Source organism: Portunus trituberculatus, chromosome 13, assembly GCF_017591435.1.
Source record: "Portunus trituberculatus isolate SZX2019 chromosome 13, ASM1759143v1, whole genome shotgun sequence".
Lineage (NCBI taxonomy): Eukaryota > Metazoa > Arthropoda > Malacostraca > Decapoda > Portunidae > Portunus > Portunus trituberculatus.
Window position 1 is genome coordinate 910,155 of NC_059267.1, and position 20,608 is coordinate 930,762.

At 41.0% G+C, this 20,608-nt stretch overlaps 2 protein-coding genes across 5 annotated transcripts; both read left to right on the forward strand.

Annotated features, from left to right (window-relative positions):
- The first annotated feature begins 88 nt into the window (after positions 1 to 88).
- On the forward strand, positions 89 to 14,786 carry LOC123503003 (beta-mannosidase-like). Of its 4 annotated transcripts, none has more exons than XM_045252350.1 (19): positions 89 to 223; positions 2,645 to 2,812; positions 3,254 to 3,421; positions 5,249 to 5,401; positions 5,974 to 6,122; positions 6,642 to 6,850; positions 7,612 to 7,741; positions 8,714 to 8,860; positions 9,251 to 9,422; positions 9,897 to 10,090; positions 10,647 to 10,837; positions 11,236 to 11,426; positions 11,645 to 11,744; positions 12,102 to 12,279; positions 12,874 to 13,021; positions 13,325 to 13,419; positions 13,630 to 13,749; positions 13,900 to 14,109; positions 14,401 to 14,786. In XM_045252350.1, exons 3-19 carry the CDS (start codon positions 3,322 to 3,324, stop codon positions 14,719 to 14,721), a joined length of 2,808 nt encoding a protein of 935 aa, XP_045108285.1. In that variant the 5' UTR covers positions 89 to 223; positions 2,645 to 2,812; positions 3,254 to 3,321; the 3' UTR covers positions 14,722 to 14,786. The 4 variants fall into 4 exon arrangements, with proteins under 4 accessions (XP_045108285.1, XP_045108284.1, XP_045108283.1 ...); XM_045252349.1 differs by lacking the exon at positions 89 to 223 and adding an exon at positions 648 to 767; XM_045252348.1 differs by lacking the exons at positions 89 to 223; positions 2,645 to 2,812 and adding an exon at positions 4,232 to 4,482 and having other exon boundaries at positions 3,297 to 3,421.
- A 2,146-nt stretch (positions 14,787 to 16,932) lies between these two features.
- On the forward strand, positions 16,933 to 20,367 carry LOC123503005 (heat shock 70 kDa protein cognate 4). Its single transcript, XM_045252351.1, has 2 exons — positions 16,933 to 17,090; positions 18,231 to 20,367. The coding sequence occupies exon 2, from the start codon at positions 18,231 to 18,233 to the stop codon at positions 20,184 to 20,186; it is 1,956 nt and encodes a 651-aa protein (XP_045108286.1). The 5' UTR covers positions 16,933 to 17,090; the 3' UTR covers positions 20,187 to 20,367.
- The last annotated feature ends 241 nt before the right edge of the window (positions 20,368 to 20,608 follow it).

Here is a 20,608-nt window from a genome sequence, read left to right on the forward strand (position 1 = left end):
ACGGTAACCACTTGTCAAGGTGGTGCTTCAAAACACCCCGGAACAAGTGAAGGTGATGTGCAATGATGTCTGCATAAGCTGGGTTGCTGCTTCCGTCCTCAGTATACAGCACAGCCTCCCTCGCCTCGTGTGATGACTGACGGAAAGGCCTGTGTTGGGGACTAGACTGCCCAGGATTTTCTACTCATAAATAATCAAGTAGACCTCACATCTCTGCAGTGAAGTAAGCCTAAGCTGACATCTTCCTGCATCTAGCACCACCCAGTCAATCGATACAGCAAATACTCATGCTGGCAGCTTCCTTGATGATCCTGGCTCGTGTATAGCTTTACAAGTCTAATGATGCATCGTCTTGGACACATAAATTTATGAAAAATTATAAGTCTCTGCGTTTTGGGACAGTTGTTATTATCTTGCTCTTGATCTTCAATTGATATTGACGAAACAGGTGGGATTATTCTTATTTCGTCTTCTTATGACTACTCTACTTTGTATCCTTCTCATGTCCTCCACCTATTCTTATTCGACTGTTCTTTTTTTTTTTCTCTCTCTCTACTATAGTGCATAACATATGCAACATTAAAGTGCTCTCTCTCTCTCTCTCTCTCTCTCTGAGAACCATTTTTAAACCACCATAAAGTTAATGAAGTCAGTCACTAAATGACATTTATTACTTCTGTCTGTGAAATGGGACGTAAATATTAAGAAGATTGTTTGTTTACATTGGTGTTGGTGGACGCTGCTGAGCTGCTCTAGGCTTCCTTCAGGTTTGATACATTAAATGCATGTGTGAGGGAAAGAATGTTCTGTGGACATTGTCATTCCTTCTGATACACTAATGTTTCCTCCGGACTTCCCGTTGTTACGTCTAGAAATATCCAAGTCAAGATAGGTGGGGTGGTGGACACTGTCTGGCAGGATGGGGAACATCAGTCTGTCATGGTAGATGGAGTAGGAGAGACCCTTCAGGACAGCTACGGTAAGCAAGGTTTCCCGGAACACCAGCTAGTTATTTTTCTTCACCTGTCCAACGACTTGCCTCCAACCAAACATAAAGTAACTTACTATAAACATACATAACCTACTCTACCCTAACCCAACCTAATGCACTGGCTTAACCCTAACCTGTAATCTAACCAAATATGCTGGCTAAACAGTGGTAGGATAAAAATAAATATATAAAGATAGAGCTTCCCAAAATCCAGCCGCATCGGTGGAGGGGAGCGTTGAAGAGAGACATTGGACAAGTTGATTAATAATTACTCAAATAGCTTTTATCTTCTATTTCATATTATTCACTAACTCCATTATATAGGAGTCATTAATTGTCTTTTCTGTTATGATATTGTTGCTAAGTGATAGTTCGCAGATTAGATCACATGATTAATATACTGACAATATTATACTTATTCTGGCAAATTAAAATCTTGCAACAATTGAGCAGTGCACGCTGCGCCCTGTAGTGGCAGGCGTCGCCGCAGTGTCGCTCGTCAGTCACCGTAGGCGTTAATTACTAATATTTAATTTGTTTACTGTGAAAGTTGAGGTGGTGGTGGGAGGTGAGGCGCTCATTTCTGTGTCATGAAGGATAAGAGAGGTCATACGGCTGAGAAGTCATGGGCGGCCATGTTGTGACGTCATCAACCTCTGGGCCGCCATGATTGGCCAGCCTGTCCAGTTCTAACATTTTTTTTTTTTGTTCTCTATTGTTCATAGTTCATTTATTTTACATTATGAGCACACTTTATTTGTATTTGTCTTTAAGGATAGTTAGTGGTACTTTAATTGTTTTCCATACGTCTGTGTTGTGAAATACGTTGAACAAAAGGTGGTTTATGGTGTGAATATGAGCCTAATTTCCGTTGAAAATTTCCAAACTCTCTAGAAATGATTTCTTAATAGACCCTGTAATGCAGTGCTGGTGGTTTTAGAAAATAGTTTATAATTCTTAAAGTGTGTTGGGCTCCTGATAAGTTCGGTATTTGGACTTTAAGAGTGATTTATAGTCTCGTTAATATTGGAAAGAATTACAATTTCTTACTATTATTTTATTTTTTTTTATTTCGCTATGTAACAAAGTTTAGATTTAAAAAGATAGCTTATTAAAAAAAAATTCGCTATCCTAGTGAATTAGATATCAGGGCTTTATGATTGTTTTTAAGCATATCAAAGTTCCAACACCTTTTTTTATAATGTACTTTGAAATATTTTCATTATCACTTATTCAGTAAATATATATATATATATTTTTTTTTTTATTTGAGGAATTAGTTTCAGTTTATGGTCATTCGAAATTTATAAAGCATTCGAGTCTAGCTGTCTTTTTGCGAAATTATACAGTTACCGTACATACGTAAATGTACGTATGACTAGGCCCAAAGGCTGAACCCAGACCGAGACCTTGCTTTTTCCAGGAGTGTGTGTGTGTGTGTGTGTGTGTGTGTGTGTGTGTGTGTGTGTGTGTGTGTGTGTTAATACACCAGGAATCCAAAGAAGTTGAATGTGCATTGGGTGAAAATGACAATAAGTCCGTTTTTTTTCTAAAGAGAGAGAGAGAGAGAGAGAGAGAGAAATCGTGTACTATCATGTACAAAAAAATTATAGATGTATCATTTAACCTTTATCATTTCTATTTGTCATGCAGCTATCTCCATGAAAGCGTGGTCTGCATGTCACCTGCTACATTTCACAGCCGGCGTGTGCTTGGATGAGGTCGCATATCCCACGTCATCGCCGGTCTCAATGTACCTATTAAAACTTGATGCGTACACACGTACTGCATTACCTACACATAGTAGCTCGCGGCATCCAGGTGAGCTATTTGACTGTCGGAGAAATACTCGGTCTTTTGCCGTATATACAGACTGATAAGCTAGCTCTCATTTACGTATGAAATGACACACACACACACACACACACACACACACACACACACACACACACACACACACACACACACACACACATTTACAATTGTATTTCAGTGAATTAATTTCTTTTCATGTATTGGTGAATTTAGTTACTAGCTTCTATATTATTATTTTCAAATCGATTATGCTGTCAAGGAATTGATAATTGTGTAAATGTCTTAACATTATCGTGAGGAGACAAGAATGTTAGGACTGCCAAACCTCTTTCGGAGGTTTCCGGTAATTTCTCAGAAAGAAATTCAGTAAGATGATCATATGTAGAAACATTCTTATCATCCTTAACAGATAATGTCATCAATAAAGTAACGAAAATTCGTCTTCAGGTATGAACATTGAGCAGTCGTCTTGGTAACAGGCATAGAAGTACATAGCTTTGTGATACCATCCTACCATGAGCTTTCTGAAAACGTGGGTGTGGGCGGTGGTGATTGCGTGCCTCCTCCACGCCCCGGCTGCTGCTGACCCTTGGACGCTCTCTAATGACGATGGATGTAAGTATATGCCAACTGAACTTATATTAGTTACTTTATATAATAGCGTAGAATTTCTTTGTGTAGTACATACATTAAAAGCATGGTTGTATTATGAAACGCAGCTCTCTCATTACAACCATTTACACAAAGACCACGTATAATTTAATCGAGTTCTCAAGAATGTTTCACCTGTCATTGATATAGAAATCTTACTCACTAAACCGTAAAAACATCCTTGAAAACTTTTGAATGTGGTCAAGGTGGGGCGCAATGCTTCGCAGATGAGAGAGAGAGAGAGAGAGAGGCCCTTCGTAACAATATCTGTACCATATCAATCCTTTCTCCCTTCTTCATCCACAAATGAAAAAGAAACCGCCAATTTAATGTTCTATACTTCGAAACTGGTGACAGTAATCATTTCCTTTATCATGTATGGGAATCTTAGAAGTGTTATCAGCTGTTTTATCTTATCAGTGAGGGAAGAACGGACAGTGTGGGGCTCAGATAGTAGTGTTGGCTTTCATTGTTACTGGTTGGGCCACTCGACTGCCACCTTCCGTCAATCATGAATACAAAAGCGGGTGTTAGAAGATAGTGAACTGTGGAGGGCAAGGAATATGGCGTTTTTGAGTGTGGTATATAAGTTGAGGTGATAGTGTGGCGCAGAACATCAGAATATCATTAGTTCGTGGTGGAAATGATTGGTGGTTATGTAGATTGTCATATTCCACCTCTAATTTACACACCCTGACAGTCTCTCTCTCTCACATCCTTACTGGCTCCATCCACGCTGCCTGTAAATGTACCTACAACTGGAGCATTCTCTAGCCATCACCCATAAACATCACCATTACATCAAATAACCACCACGTCCATGGCGCCAAATCCACTAAGCCGAGAGGCAGAGGCGCGGCGGGAGGGGGCGTGGTGGCGTGTGTATGCCCTTCCCCTGGCCTGCCTTGCCCTCATGTGTGGTACTACAGCCTACCTCGCCTATGCCTCCTACAGAAGCACCCACCCACAGCTACATACAATCATCATCATCCCCTCCAGCTGGTCTCTACGTCCTGCTAATAAGTGTGAGTCAGAGTGAGGTGTGCATAACCCCGAGTCTTGTTTATGTGATGATCATTTGTGAGTTAAATGAGTGTTGTATATGAGTGTATCGCTGTAAAATCTTCTGCGTCTCTTATTTTCATTTTTCACTTGTTTCTGTAGTGGTGGTCATTTGTATGAGACTTAAATGAGTGTTGTATATGACTTAAATGAGTAGTATTGTATTGTTGCAAAATGTTCTGTCTCATATTCTCATATTTCAGGATGTGTTTTTCCAAGATTTGTGACTTTATTATGGTGATTAGTGTTGGTTGTCCCTATCCACAAGATATAAGCCATGCCATTTACAATCCTTAGAATTAGGAGTACTAAAGAGAAACCTTTGTAATGAACCTCAATGCTTACAGTCTGTACCAGTTGCAAGATTTATTGTGCTACTTCTTTTTCTCCCCAAATAGCACAAGATGATAAGAGTGGTCATTACATATCCAGCCCTTGAAATGGTGTTAGTAATAGAAATCAAGGAATATATACAGAGAATTCTTGGTAGTAATTAACCCCTGAGTACCATTACACATTTCCATATTCATTCTGCTACCTATTTGGTGACTTTATATAGCTTCAGAAACTTATGTGGGGAATTAAAATAGTGGAGACTGTGGCCATTAATCTTTTGACCTCCATAGACTCTTCCTAATGTCAAAAAATGGTCTAATGTGCCCCAGTACTGAAGGGGATTAATGAACTGCTGTGCCTACCATGTACCAAATAGATGGTGTATTTTTGCAGCTTTTACCGTGGGTGGGCAGGTTCCTGGTGGTGTATACTCTGACCTTCTGGCAGCTAATGTCCTCAGTGCAGGGGATCTCTACTATCGCTACAATGACCTGAATTACCGCTGGGTGTCGAAGGAAAACTGGACTTATTCCTCTGTCTTGAATGGTACGGTTGGTTGTGTTCCTGAATGATTGCATTAGTTTTGGTATTTTAGTGTGTTATTGATTTTCTATATCAGTTCATTGTCTAAACAGGACTTATTTCTCTCTGGTGAATTGTGTGGTATAGTGTGTCTACTCTAAAGTGTCTCTTGGGTCTCGATTTGAATGGTGTCCCAGGGAATGTGTGGGCGTCAGATCTTGAGGAAATCTGTGACCTATCCTTGTAATAAGTGCAATGATCTACAGAAAACAAGTATTATTCACATCAGATAAATTACGTGATCAATAAGCTACAATGTGTTTTAAATCCAGAAGCTCTCTCTCTCTCTCTCTCTCTCTCTCTCTCTCTCTCTCTCTCTCTCTCTCTCTCTCTCTCTCTCTCTCTCTCTCTCTCTCTCTCTCTCTCTCTCTCTCTCTCTCATCCTTTTACATTTGCTACAGTATCAGTCCTTATATATCCTCTTTATTATCACATCTCCACCTGTTCTTTTTTTGGCAATGCTTCTCTATCACCATCATCTGTATGTGATTTATAGTTTTCTTTCTCAAACTGGCACTACTGGTGTCTGCACACAGTTGATGCTGATGTGCTGAGCCATGCTCGGGTGGCGCTGGTGTTTGAGGGACTGGACACAGCAGCAGAGGTCTTCATCAATGGCCGGGGTATTGGGAAGTCCACCAACATGTTTGCCAGATATGTCTTTGATGTCAAGAACAATCTTAAGGTAGTGGTGAATGAATAGTTTAGGTGTTGTAATTGATTTGGAAAGTCATTTCATTATATCCAAAAAAATTGTATTCTGTGGTGTTTTAGCACATTTAGGTCATTATGTAGCACTGCCTAGACCCATCACTGAAGAGAAATATTATCTAACACTGGAATAAAGGTGTACTGAGGTGAGGCTGCCATCCACTTCGAAAGCTGGGGGAATCCATGTTTACCTTGATTATTTAGTGGTAACTCTCACTGTAAGGAGCAATGCCAGACTTACCATTTGTGATATTTTCAGTCCAATGCTAACAATTTACCAGAATTCACACAGCTTAAAGAAACACAGAGGAGATCATGAGACTTCAGTAGCTAATGTGGCTGGCTTATGAGTGATTTTTTGGAGAGAGGCAACATGATCAAGCTATTAAAGTAATCAATGAATATACTTACATATTCATTTTGTGCATGTGTGTGTGTGTAGCCCTGTTTACACAGAGATAATGATAATGCTAGTAAGTTTTCTCTGTGGCAGGCATCCAGTGACAACAGCATAGACATTTGGTTTGAGTCCCCTCTGGAGTACTCCAAACGCCAATATGACATCCAGAGTGCCGATTACGTGGTGCCACCAAAGTGTTTGCCAGCTGCCTACCAAGGAGAGTGCCACGCCAACCACATTCGCAAGATGCAGTCCGCCTTCAGCTGGGACTGGGGACCGGCCTTCCCTAACTCTGGTGTCTGGTAAGTACTGCACCATCTCCTTCCAGAGTGATCTTAACCCATTCAGTACCATGATATTTCAATATTCTTTCTTAGTATTTGGTGATTTGATATAGCTTCAGAAACTCATGTGGGGGATTTAAATAATGAAGACTGGGTATTAATCTTCTGACCTCCATAGACCCTTCCTATTGTCAATAAAAAGGTCTAATCGTACACAAAACTTGAGGTAAAAATGTGTCCCAGTATTAAAGGGATTAATGTAATGTGAAAATTTACTTCTTTGGTGTGTCATTTTCCCTTAGATCACAATCATTTGTAAGATATGAGATTTTGTGAAGTTTAGGATGCTGTTTTCATGATCAAATAGTTAAAATTCATCAAGCATTATTCATATACTGGAGACTGATACAGTACTAAAGGGTTCATTGAAGTTTGGAGATGATCTGCTGTAACAAGTGAGTTGAATGATGATGTAATCCTTCATAGCATGTCACCAGTTATATCCACCCTCATCTCCAATCAACAGCCAAATTCTTCCTCACCAGCTGCTCTAGTTCTGTTATAGAGCTGTCCTGCTTGTAATTATGTCCTAGCCCCTGAAGGTTACTTGTGTGTTGCTCAGCTGAAGTTAGCAAGTTTCTCTGTCTTTCTTTTTCACTAATTTTTAACCTGTCCTCATTTATGGAAAAGATTACTAGCTATTCTACATTTCTCAAATCTTAATTTTTAATTAATTTATTAATCTTCAGTTTATGTTAGTGCATTGCATGTCATTGCAGGAAGAACTGGAAACTCGCCGCATGGAGTTCTCTCATAGTTAGTGACATACTCTTCTCAGCAGTACCTACATCTCCCCTGCCTTCAGTTCCAGATCACAGCTTCAAGCCAGGCTGGAATGTCACTGTCAAAGTAAAGTAGTACACTTCTCAAGTATCAGCTTCCTTAACTCTTTCATTGCTGTTTGCCGTGTACTTTCATTAATTACTAACCACCTATACTTTAGTAATCTATAACCGACTCTAAACATTATGCTGATGAAAATTTTCAGTATTAATCTTTTTAATGGCTTTTTTTCTTGAAGATGCCTTTAAAGATTTCACACATTACTTACAGTGGTGGTAACTCATATTGCATATCACAATGAAAGGATTAAGGAGAGCTTTAACCTGTTTATCACTACAGATGTTTATAAATGTTCAGGTCAAGATGACAGTTTTTAAGGCAATGCAAGTGGAGTTAGTACAAATATTTGCCGGAAGTTAGCTATCATCAGTGTTTCATGAAAATTGTCACTGGTTTCATATCTTAAGTTAAAACCAGAAAACATATAAATTATCAGTCATTTAGGATATTATTTTGGGTTGAGTTATTCTATTGTAACTTCATTCACTTTAATGCCCTCACTTAAGAGCATCATGGAAACAGTGAAATACTTATCAGAATTTTGGATGAACTTGTTACGAGAGGCTGTTGCTGGGAACTGAACCTCTCCCTTTGACAGAACACAATGAATACAAGTCCAGCACATCACAGATTAGCTTGAGTGATACTTAGTTGCCTGTCTTGTCACTGCCTTATATTACATTAACCCCTTCAGTACTGTGACTTATTTTTATTATGAGTTTTGTATACCATTAGGCCATTTTATTGATATTAGGAAGGGTCTGTGGAGGTCAGAAGATTAATGACCAGAGTCTTCACTATTTTAATCCCCCACATAAGTTTCTGAAGCTATATAAAATCACCAAATAGTCACCAGAATGAATATGAAAACGAGTCATGGTTCTCAAGGAATTAACTGTAGCATCCAGAAAACAGCAGAAGTGGGGCTCTTCATGTGATCCAAAGGTAGATGTCACTGGTGAGTCATTTCTCCCTCAGGTGTGGTGTGACGCGGCTGTGGCATCAGGGGAGGTGTTGGGAAACCTCACCATTACCCTGGGGGAGATCAGCACCACAAATCACCGGGTCACAGCTCAGGTCACCAATTATGAAGCCGTTCTGGAGTTTAACCTTGTATTGTCTGAAGTGAGTGACAGTGTCTGATTTCCATAGATTTTGCAAAATACTAAAAAAAATTAGTCTGTATTGTGCTTACCTATAAAAAAAAAAAATCATGATGTATTGGTAGCTTGCATAGGTTTTCTGTATTATAATTGACTATATTTTATTTATTCATGGAAGCTTTCTGTTGATCACTGCTGATAGCCTGAATGTGTCATTTCCCTTTGTCTCTGAAACATTGTGAAAACTGAAAAATTGATCTGAAAACAGGATGGTTAGGCCACAGGAGATCTTCAGTTAGTAAACTCTTACAGAACAAAGATAAATGAGAATGTGATGAGTTACCAGTCAAGCTAAGGCGATTGACCAGCATTGACTCTTCTTACATTGTTCAAATCCTCAATCTTTGCACAGAACCTGGTGGATCTGTGGTGGCCCAATGGGTACGGTGCCCAGCCTCTGTACCAGCTGACGGCCTACTGGGAGAATGAAAACCGAAGAGAGAACTCCACCAAGGCTGTCAAGGTTGGCTTTCGAACTGTGGAGCTTAACCAGGATTATGTGGATCTTAATGACACAAGCAAAGGTGGGATGTGGATGCTAGTGGATATTTGTAGACTTGTTGATTATTCTACACTAATTAAAGTATCAGAAAAAATGGCTTCAATATAGTTATCCTTCAATTTTGGATGGACTTTATAACATTTCTTTTTGGAATGGCTCTTTAATTATGTCATGTATTAATTTTCATTACACTTTTACCTGGTTGCCAGTCGAGTTGGTGATCACAGCTTTTCACCTTCCTCTGTCATCTGCCAGTCTGCTCAGGGCCATACCTTTCCATCCTTCTCCTACTCACTCTAGTAGTGTGTCCATAAACTTGCTGTCTTCCTCTTACTCTTCCTCCTTTCACTCTTTCTAATTAACTATTCCTTTTGATGTCATCCACTCTCAGTATATGCCCATCACCATTATTAGTTAATTTTCAGAAAGCTGTAGACACATGACCCAGTTTTTGTCATCTTTTCCCTGTATCTGACTACCTGTATCTCTCCTTCAGGTCGTCACTACCGTGTCTATGTGAACAATGTATTTATGTTCATGAAGGGAAGCAATTGGATCCCGGCCCACATTCTGCCGGAGATGGTGACGCCTGAGTATACCCGAGACCTCCTCCAGGCAGCGGCGGATGTTCACATGAACTGCCTCCGAGTGTGGGGCGGCGGCATCTACGAGACAGATGTGTTCTATGAGGTGAGTTATAGCACAGAATGTCATAAAATTGAAAGGTTTTCTTTGGTATGAGTTATTTGTGTTAGGCAGCTGATGCTCATATGGATTGTCCTTAGATGTTCATGGAGGTGAATTACAACACAGAATATCACAGAAGTAGAATTAGTCCTCCCATAATGCAGTAATTTTCTTTTGCAAGGCTGTCATGCTCTTGGAACTGCCTATCTTCTGTACTACAATCAAAATCCCCTTCTTGAGCACATTACTGATAGAGTTGTGACTGTAACAGGGTTCTTGGGGAATAATTATTTGATAGTTTCATTTTGTGTAACGTAGTAGTGTGTGAATGATGTGTAAATGAATGTATGGTGGTTTGTTTTGACAGCCTTATGTGCGAATGCAGGCCTGGTTGAAAGATGGATGATCTCTTCCTTGATTTTTGCCTTTACCCTTTTCATGTCTTATACCAAACTAATCTTTCCACTAGTCTCCTTCCATCAGCCTGAGCATATATTCCTCATCCCTTCTGACATCCTCAAACCACCTCCAACATAAAGATCTTATGTCATTTGTACAGATTGCAGATGAGCTGGGGATCCTGGTGTGGGAGGACCTAATGTTTGCCTGCAGCATGTACCCAGTAAACCATGACTTCCTAGACACTGTGAAGAAGGAGATAGTGACTCAGGTTCGCCGGCTGCAGCACCACCCAAGTATTCTTCTCTGGGCCTCAAATAACGAAAACGAGAAAGCTCTTCGTGATAACTGGTAAATTTCAACCACACTTTTTCAGTACACTTGTCCTTTCTTTTATTGACCGGATCACTTCCAGCTTTCTTTAGCATAGATTGTGTTGGTGATAATTGCTTCTCCTCTTGTTCAATTATGGTAGTTTTTTTTTCTTTTTTATTACATTTTGATGCCATATATTCTCTCTCTCTCTCTCTCTCTCTCTCTCTCTCTCTCTCTCTCTCTCTCTCTCTCTCTCTCTCTCTCTCTCAGTATTGTTGATCTATTTGAGACAGAGAACAAATTTTCCATGATAAGCTCCATTTTCTTAAGGTAACAGTGGAAAAGTATAAGGGGAATCTGAGTAAACATGTTATATACAAAGATAGATGCAGAATGATATACTTCCAGACCTACTTCATTGTTCTTTCTCTCAGGTATGGAACAGCCTTACACTTCAACCTGTACAAGGAAGACTACATCACACTTTATGTTGACACAATCAGGCCGTTGGTGCTTGAGTTGGATGACAGTCGCTCCTTTGTTGTCAGTTCCCCCAGCAATGGCATCAAGTCAGAGAACGATGGTTATATTTCCCAAAACCCCGGTGACAGACTGTACGGTGATGGTAAGGAGTAATGCATGTGATTTTTTCTAAATGAAGGAGGCATAGTTATACCAGGATTGTCTTCCCTATACACAAGGGTAGCTTAGGCAAGGCACACAATCTTCACATTCACACTCCTCACCACCCTTCTAGCCCTTTGGCACTGAATTAAAAGTCACACATCACAGACTCTTATTGCATGCTTAGCTACAGTAACAAGGCCCTAATTTGTGTTGCAGTTCACTTCTATGACTACATTAGTGACGCCTGGATCGGTGGCAGTACACCAATAGCAAGGTTCTCCTCCGAGTATGGCTTCCAGTCCTGGCCGTCTTTCATGTATGTATTGTTGCATGATGTCTGTATCGTTGACTTGCACTATATGACCCTGGTGTAGCAGTACCTTGAATCAGCCTTGGTTGTTTCCCAGATATCAAGACTTATTGTATTGTCTTGTTACTTTGTATTGTTTAGATTTATATTTAGATTTGGAATATTTAGGATAATATACTGTGTGATTCAAAAATAATTTCATGGTTTTTCTCATTTATTGTGAAAAAAAAAAAAAACTGAGTAGAAACACCAATAACATACTAATTCATATACCAACCTTTCTCAGTGGCAGTGGAGACTTATAATAAAACATTAATACACAGGAACATACACAGTTTCTAAAATAACTACCTATTTATAAAGCACCATGAGGGATGTAACAATTGAGGAGGACTGGGACAGGGAGTCTCCTCTCATGTACCACCGCCAGCACCACCCCTTGGGCCAGCAGGAACTAGCTCTTCAGATTGGCTTACACATGCACTTGCCAGCACATGATGGCTCCCTCAAAGCATACCAGGATTACTTGTATTTGTCCCAGGCAAGTGATCTGAGGTGCCAGTGTACTTGTTCCAAGCAAATTAAGTCATCTGAGGTGCTGGTCAATAAACTACTACCTACTACTGCTTCTTTATGTCCCAGGAAGTCATTCAGCCAACAGCCATCTTGATTTCAATGCACAGGAATGGTGGAAAAAGAGATAAGTTGTATTCTTAAATGCTGTTATCTCATCAAGACTGTTTTCAAAGGTTGCTGATGAATGATTAAGTTTTCATGGATATATTGCCCCTTTTACAGTCTTTAATCCATGTTAAAGTATCTCAAGAACCAGAAAATCTCCCATGAAAATCTGATAACTCCAACTAGAGCTTGTTTAGTTCTGAGGCAATGTGCAGAAGTGTTTGAGAATACAAGACTGAGAGAGTAGAGTGCAAGAAGATAACTTCAAGGGAAATGAGAGGGCAGAATTTTGTGATTTTATAAAGAAATCAACCATATCCATGATTTCAACTAAAGTAACTGGAGAACCAATATTATTATAATTTCTACCTTAGCTAGAAATTAAAGAGAAATATCAGAGTTGGCAATTGAGAGTCTGGGTGATAAATGCTGCCTTTCATTCTCTCCACAACAGGTTCACCAGGCTGTTGCTATCAAGGTGGAGACAGAGATCTACAGGCGGTGGATGAGTGAGATCAATGAGAAGGGGGAAGGCTACACAAGTGGTGCTCTGTACTGGCAACTGGATGACATCTGGCAGGGGGCATCATGGGCCTCCATTGGTGGGTTTTTTCATGTTACAAGGACAGCCTAGTAGTTTCTTGCAGCTTTCCTGATTTTCTGAGGTTCTTATGGTGTATTCTTTTATTTTTTTCCTCTGCATGTTGAGGTTTCCATTAGGTTCTTATGCACCTATTAAATTTGCATTCTTTCTTACTTTATATAAAGAACTTCATAGTGAGTTGGCATATTGTACGTGTTTATACTGAAATCAATCTCTCTCTCTCTCTCTCTCTCTCTCTCTCTCTCTCTCTCTCTCTCTCTCTCTCTCTCTCTCTCTCTCTCTCTCTCTCTCTCTCTCTCAGAATATGGAGGTCGCTGGAAAATGCTGCACTACTATGCCAAGAAAATGTTTAGTCCAGTCATCATAACTTCCTCATTTATAGAGGATGAAAATTTAGTAAGTATTCTTAAAATCATCATTTGTAAATTGATCTTCTCGTAGACTTCTTTATTGTTTCTGTAATGGAAGAATGACCAGATGCATGATGTACTATTTTAATTCTTGGGATTTTTTATAAAAGTTGCCTGAAGGAGCTAATCTTGATATGTCCTCATCCTGGCATAGTTCCTGATCTGGTTTTGACTGACATCTTGTTAATGGTTTCAGGTCGAGATGTATGTGGTCAATGAGCGGTTCCATAACATGACAGATGCTGCAGTGGTGGTCAACCTGCACCGCTACAACACACTGGGACCAGTCAAGACAGTCAAAAAATCAGTTTTTGTGGTACGTCTCATGTTCACTCCCATCACCTCTTGTTCTTTTGAGGCTACTAACTCTAAGAATCTTCTCCATATCATCCATGTTATGTCCCTAGTTTTCAGGTGTTGAGAGCTTCTTCCTCTCATTAACCTACTTCCTTCACCCCATTAACAGGAAACAGCAGCATCCAGCCTGGTAGCAACATTCAGTATGGACAAGGACTTGGACCTATTCACCCTCTGCAAGGAAGGTCTCTATGATGTGAAAGATGTTTGCTTCCTCACCTACACACTTTTGGACAATGAAGGGGTCCTTGTGGCCCCTGAAAACTACCATCTCTTAGGCAAACCTAAGGATGCTTATATCCCACATGCCTCTGTACAGGTAAGACTGAGAAGCCAGTGTTAAGAAATTTAATATTCTTGTCACACTCTAATTTCACCTCCAGTTTTACTTCAAGTCCTTATTTATATCAAACAGATGTGTCTCTCTTTATGCCACTGTACTTATATACTCTAACAATCATGTCTCTCCCATTAGCATCCCTTATCCTGCAAACTTTCATACCTGCAATTCTCACCTTGTCTTTCATTTTATATCCATCCTTTCTCTAATGACAATCTGATATAATTTTTTGTGTATACATAATAAAATTTGCTCATTCATTGTTTTTAGTCTGGAGACATTACTGGACCCGTAGCCACCTCACAGAGCAACTGGACCTTCAGTGTGAATGTGAAAACAGACTCTGTGGCCCTGTTTGTGTGGCTTGAGACAGAACTGCCAGGAGTGTTCTCAGACAATGGGTTCCTGATGGCTCAGGAAGAAGCTCAAGTGCATTTTTATGCTGTCAAAAAGATAACTGTGGAGGATCTGAAGTCGTCACTGACTGTCAAGTCCCTCACTGATACATACAACCAAGTTTATCCATTTGCAACTTTCCATGAAAATCGTGATATCCACCCTAATGATATCAGGAATGTGGTGTTTGCATGATGGTGCTCAACAGATATGGTTGTGCATGATCACTATGGCTTGAAATAAAATGCCTTAACAGTCAACAACTTGTGCCTACATATATTTACCTACATGTATGTATGACAAGATAAGAAACATGAATTTTAATGATAGTGTCAACCCTGTTTAGTAATAGATAGATCAATTTCTGCTTTCATGCTGAAAAGACAAAAGAAAATGAACATATAACATGAAATCTATAGAAAACTGGAAGAACCTTAAGGGTGTACATTAATCATCAATCATTATATAAAGTAATATATGAAGAAACAATATGCTGATAATTTTAACATGAAAATAAGTTAGGGAAAAGTTCACATGTAGACAGTTTCTGTCACTTCACCTGTTGCAGTGATAGAGGAGCCAGGTGTTCTTAGTTCTAATCAGTACTGCAGGTGTGGGACTAAGAAGACAGGCAGGCAGGTGAGGGCAAAGTCTGGTGACACAAGTAGTTAGGGTGTGTCAGTGGCCACCAGGTCTGGCACTTATAACCTGGCACAGTGCCAATAAGTGTAACCTTCACATGATGTGTGCCAAATGGTGCCTAGCTTCGAGAAAATAGACATTCTGCAAATAGAACAAGGGAGGGAACTTATGGACCTGTTTCTAGATTATGTACTTCCATGTTATTTGTTTTGTTCAAGCTTCTCATGCACTGATAGATTTTGTAAGCTTCATAACCTTTGCATGTAGAGATTATGAACCTATTTCTAGATTATGTATTTTCAGTTAATGCTGATCTGATCTTGTTCAAATTTCTAGCGTTGGCAGCATTCATAAGATTCATGAACATCAGTTGCACAAATTCTGGACTTTTCTAGATCAAATATTTCCACAAGCATGATTTTGTTAAAGCCTTACACATGCCAGTACTTGTAGAGCTCATAAACTACCCAAACATTAGCTGTGGAGATTATGAAAGTATATAGAGATTTATACATTAACGCATTTCTAATTTTGTTCAAGTTCTATTTATACTGACAAAGAATTAAGGTGGTTGGCTTCACAAACGTACCGCACTCATTCACTGCTCCACCATGCTGTAATTCCATCACTTATTCCAGTTTAAGAAATTATTGGTTTTCTGTATACATCGATGGATAAGATAGGAAGGAAGAGATCGACTGCACGAGGCTTCTTAGCTTTCTCTCTCTCTCTCTGCAAAGCAATCAATTTTAAACCTAATTCATTATAAGGCAAAAGAAAAAAAAAACATCAATAAAACAGTATACACCCTTCAGTGTTACTATAACCAAGTGAACATTAACTTTTCAGCTGCCTTCTTACACCACTTTTGATTCTTATCCTTTTTTAAAGTATAGTTATTTCTATAAACATGAAAAAATAAAACGATATTGTGTGACAGTAAGCCCTGTATGACACGTAACTACTAACTAACCTACTTTCAGTTATCTATAAAGCTCTGACATTATATGTACTATTGTAGGTAGACATGCGGCACAGTACAGGTTCTAACGAGCAGAAAATAGTTGCAGCATAAATCCGATTCGGGATTGCGTCATAGCTACCAAGCAAGGCTCCATAACTCCGCCCCTCCGGTGATTCTCCTCCCCTTGCACTTCCTTCTTCCTTGTTCTCGCGCGTCATGGCATATTCTAGCACTTTCTCGTGCGTGATACCACACCTAACGCACACACAATAATGCTTCCCCAGTAACAATACAAATATACTACTTTTCTATATAAACTCTGAAAACGATTAAACAAACGTACTTATGCAATATTATATGCATACATTTGCTCCTTGTCAAACGTTGCATATTATTTGACACGGTGAAGGGAGAGGAAAGGGAGGAGAGGACCAACAGAACCACATTGAGGGAGAAAAAGAGAGAAGAGTAAGGAGAAGAAGGGATGAAAGACACAAGGATGAATGACAGTAATGTAATGCAATGCAAGGATGAGAAAGTGATACTTGGCAACGGAGAGAGAGAGAGAGAGAGAGAGAGATGCCAGTTAAATATACTAATAGTCAAAATTTTACATATCTTTCTTTTTTTCAACTTTATAATACCAAAAGGAAACAGAAAACACAATTAAGTCACAATGAGAAGCACATTACACCGAGACAGGTCAATAAGGGTGGCCAGCCAATAGAACACCAAGGCATCATCACCCGTAGAGCCACGTGATACTCAAGTTACGTTAGGAGAGGAGGAGACCGGAGGGCGTTCGGGAAGGTTCGGGAGCAGCGCCAGTGTCTATAAATGCTGGGCGAGTCGGTGTCGGCGCCAGATTAGCCGCAACAAGTGGCAAGAGGTGAACCGCTCTCCTCATTTTCCGACTAGTAGCATTCCAAGCAACACACAACACGCCACACACACAAAGGTAAGTCAACTCTTGCATTGCTTCATGCTAGTAATTCCACATCGTTTTGTCAGTTTTCTCGCCTCACATTTTAAGAGTTAGTTGTCGAAGCGCGAGTTTTTTGCATTAGATTAAGGAAATGTTGTTTATATATTCATTTGTTTTGTTGGATATATGGAAAGTGGTTTCATTAATCCAAGAACACGGCAATTAATTCCACTCATCTGCATTTTTTGTTAAGAATAATACAAAAACTTATGAAAATTAGATAAATAACCGCTATGTTCTGAATCTAATTACTTGAGACCTACGGAAAAAAAAAAATGGATGACAGATTATAGGAAGTTTCACATGAGTATAAATTAAGTTACATTAGGAAAGCACAAACGAAGCGCGTTCAAGTGCAAGATAATCACGGGTAGCAATCTGATAATATTTGACAAGAACATCGCGCTGTGTGGCCATGTTATCATTAGTGCTTTAAACCATTTTTGCTGTAAATATTATATATATATATATATATATATATATATATATATATATATATATATATATATATATATATATATATATATATATATAAATCTTTATTCTGTAATCTAAGGACAGTATGATCTATGCTCTTATAGAGATCATTACCGGTACATTTACAATTAATAATTAATCTGAAGGTTTAGTGCCTCTGGACAATATACCAGTGTTGAAATATCGTTTTGGAAGAGTTTATAGGGCATTAGGTGTTATACATGCAAATATAAGCACCGCTGAGAGGCGGCGAGGTGTGGTAGCGCGTGGCACCACCTCGCCGGGATGCCGGGAGTAAGAAAGACTTGCCAAAATTAGATCACAAAGGTGGTCCTCCCACGCCGGTTCTGTTTGGATGGTTGCCATGGCGAGCGGCAGCTTCAGCCGGCGACACGAAAACGTTCCTTCCTTATTTGTCAAATAAAGAGTAATGAACCTTAATAGAAGTGATTTTCCTAAGACTTAAACTACTTATAATATGATTCAAACAGCGGTGCCTGGCGAGAGACGGAATGAATGTCGGTCTGATAATTATAACACTGATGTTGATGTAATACAAGGAACAGAATGACTTGCTTTGCCCTTAGCAATGGTGAAAAACCCTCTCCTCACTGATTCCATGTTCTTATCCCTCAGATGGCCATAGCACGTGCAGTAGGCATCGATCTGGGCACCACCTACTCCTGCGTAGGGGTGTTCCAGCATGGCAAGGTGGAGATCATCGCCAATGACCAGGGCAACCGGACCACTCCCTCCTACGTGGCCTTCACAGACACCGAGCGGCTGATTGGAGACGCCGCGAAGAACCAGGTGGCCATGAACCCCAATAACACAGTCTTTGATGCCAAGCGACTCATCGGCAGGAAGTTTGAGGATGCCACAGTACAGAGCGACATGAAGCAGTGGCCCTTCACTGTGATCTCAGATGGAGGCAAGCCAAAGATCAGCGTGGAATACAAAGGAGAGGCCAAGAAGTTCTTCCCCGAGGAGATCTCTTCCATGGTCCTCATCAAGATGAAGGAGACTGCCGAAGCTTACTTGGGCACTACCGTCAAGGATGCCGTGGTCACTGTCCCCGCTTACTTCAACGACTCCCAGCGCCAGGCCACCAAGGACGCCGGCACCATCTCAGGAATGAACGTTCTCAGGATTATCAACGAGCCCACAGCGGCTGCCATCGCCTACGGCCTCGACAAGAGGGTTGGAGGCGAACGCAATGTCCTCATCTTTGACTTGGGTGGTGGAACTTTCGATGTGTCCATTCTTACCATCGAGGACGGAATCTTCGAGGTGAAGTCCACTGCTGGGGACACGCATCTTGGTGGCGAAGATTTCGATAACAGAATGGTCAACTTCTTCATCCAGGAGTTTAAGAGGAAGTACAAGAAGGATCTCTCTACTAATAAGCGTGCCATCCGCCGCCTGAGGACAGCATGTGAACGCGCCAAGAGAACCTTATCCTCCTCCACCCAGGCCAGCATTGAGATCGACTCTTTGTTTGAGGGCATTGATTTCTACACATCTGTCACACGTGCTCGCTTTGAAGAACTGTGCTCTGATCTGTTCCGTGGCACGCTGGAGCCCGTGGAGAAGTCTCTGCGTGACGCCAAGCTGGATAAGGCTCAGATCCATGACATCGTGCTCGTCGGTGGATCCACCAGGATTCCCAAGATTCAGAAACTGCTGCAAGACTTCTTCAATGGCAAGGAATTGAACAAGTCTATCAACCCCGACGAGGCAGTAGCATATGGCGCAGCAGTGCAGGCAGCCATCCTTTGTGGTGACAAGTCTGAGGAGGTCCAGGACCTGCTGCTGCTGGACGTGACGCCACTGTCCCTCGGCATCGAGACAGCAGGCGGCGTGATGACGGCACTCATCAAGCGTAACACCACCATCCCCACCAAGCAAACTCAGACCTTCACCACTTACTCAGACAACCAGCCCGGTGTGCTAATCCAGGTCTATGAAGGCGAACGAGCCATGACCCGCGACAACAACCTGCTGGGAAAGTTCGAGCTGACAGGCATCCCTCCCGCGCCTCGCGGCGTGCCTCAGATCGAAGTGACCTTCGACATCGATGCTAACGGAATCCTGAATGTGTCTGCCGTGGACAAGTCCACAGGCAAGGAGAACAAGATCACCATCACCAATGACAAGGGTCGCCTCAGCAAGGAGGAGATCGAGCGTATGGTGAACGAGGCAGATAAATATCGCGCCGAGGATGAGCAGCAACGTGAGCGAATCAGCGCCAAGAACAACCTGGAGTCGTACTGCTTCAACATGAAGTCCACAGTGGACGACGAGAAGTTCAAGGACAAGATCCCCGAGAGTGACCGCACCGCCATCTTGGACAAGTGCAACGAGACCATCCAGTGGCTGGACGCCAACCAGCTGGCAGAGAAGGACGAGTACGAGCACCGCCAGAAGGAACTAGAGAAGGTATGCAACCCCATCATCACCAAGATGTATGCGGCGGCGGGGGGCGCACCAGGTGGTATGCCCGGCGGTATGCCCGGTGGGATGCCCGGTGGCCCTCAGGGCGGCAGCACCGGCGGCGGCAGCTCCGGACCAACCATTGAGGAGGTGGATTAAACATTGTACCTGCAGCCCTCACGTGCCCGGAGTGGCAGTGGGTGGCAGCCTCCACTGTGAGGGCCCTAACTCAAGTCCCCTGTACTATACTCTTATTTATTGATTGATTATTTTTAAATAACGATAATTTATACATTTATACATAATTATTTATATAGATAATAAAAATCTATTAAACAATTTCAATGTTTTATTGTCAATATAGATGTATTAAAGGCCATTCATTTGCACGACTCATCCAGAAATAGGTAATCACTATCACCATCACCACCACCATCACCATCACTATCCTAATCATTATTGAAGACAGCTCTGACAGACTACTTTTAATTACCTTTGACATCACTCCCGTCAATATGTAAACGCTGCAATGACGCAGAAGAGAGGGGGGGAAGTGTGTCACAGGTACAGAAAATAAGCTC

Coding starts and splice junctions, on each gene's coding strand:
- LOC123503003 (XM_045252348.1), top strand. CDS start 4,278: ATGGCGCCAAATCCACTAAGCCGAGAGGCAGAGGCGCGGCGGGAGGGG. Junction 5,402..5,973: donor TTATTCCTCTGTCTTGAATG/GTACGGTTGGTT, acceptor GTCTGCACACAG/TTGATGCTGATGTGCTGAGC. Junction 10,838..11,235: donor AAAGCTCTTCGTGATAACTG/GTAAATTTCAAC, acceptor TCTTTCTCTCAG/GTATGGAACAGCCTTACACT.
- LOC123503005 (XM_045252351.1), top strand. CDS start 18,231: ATGGCCATAGCACGTGCAGTAGGCATCGATCTGGGCACCACCTACTCC.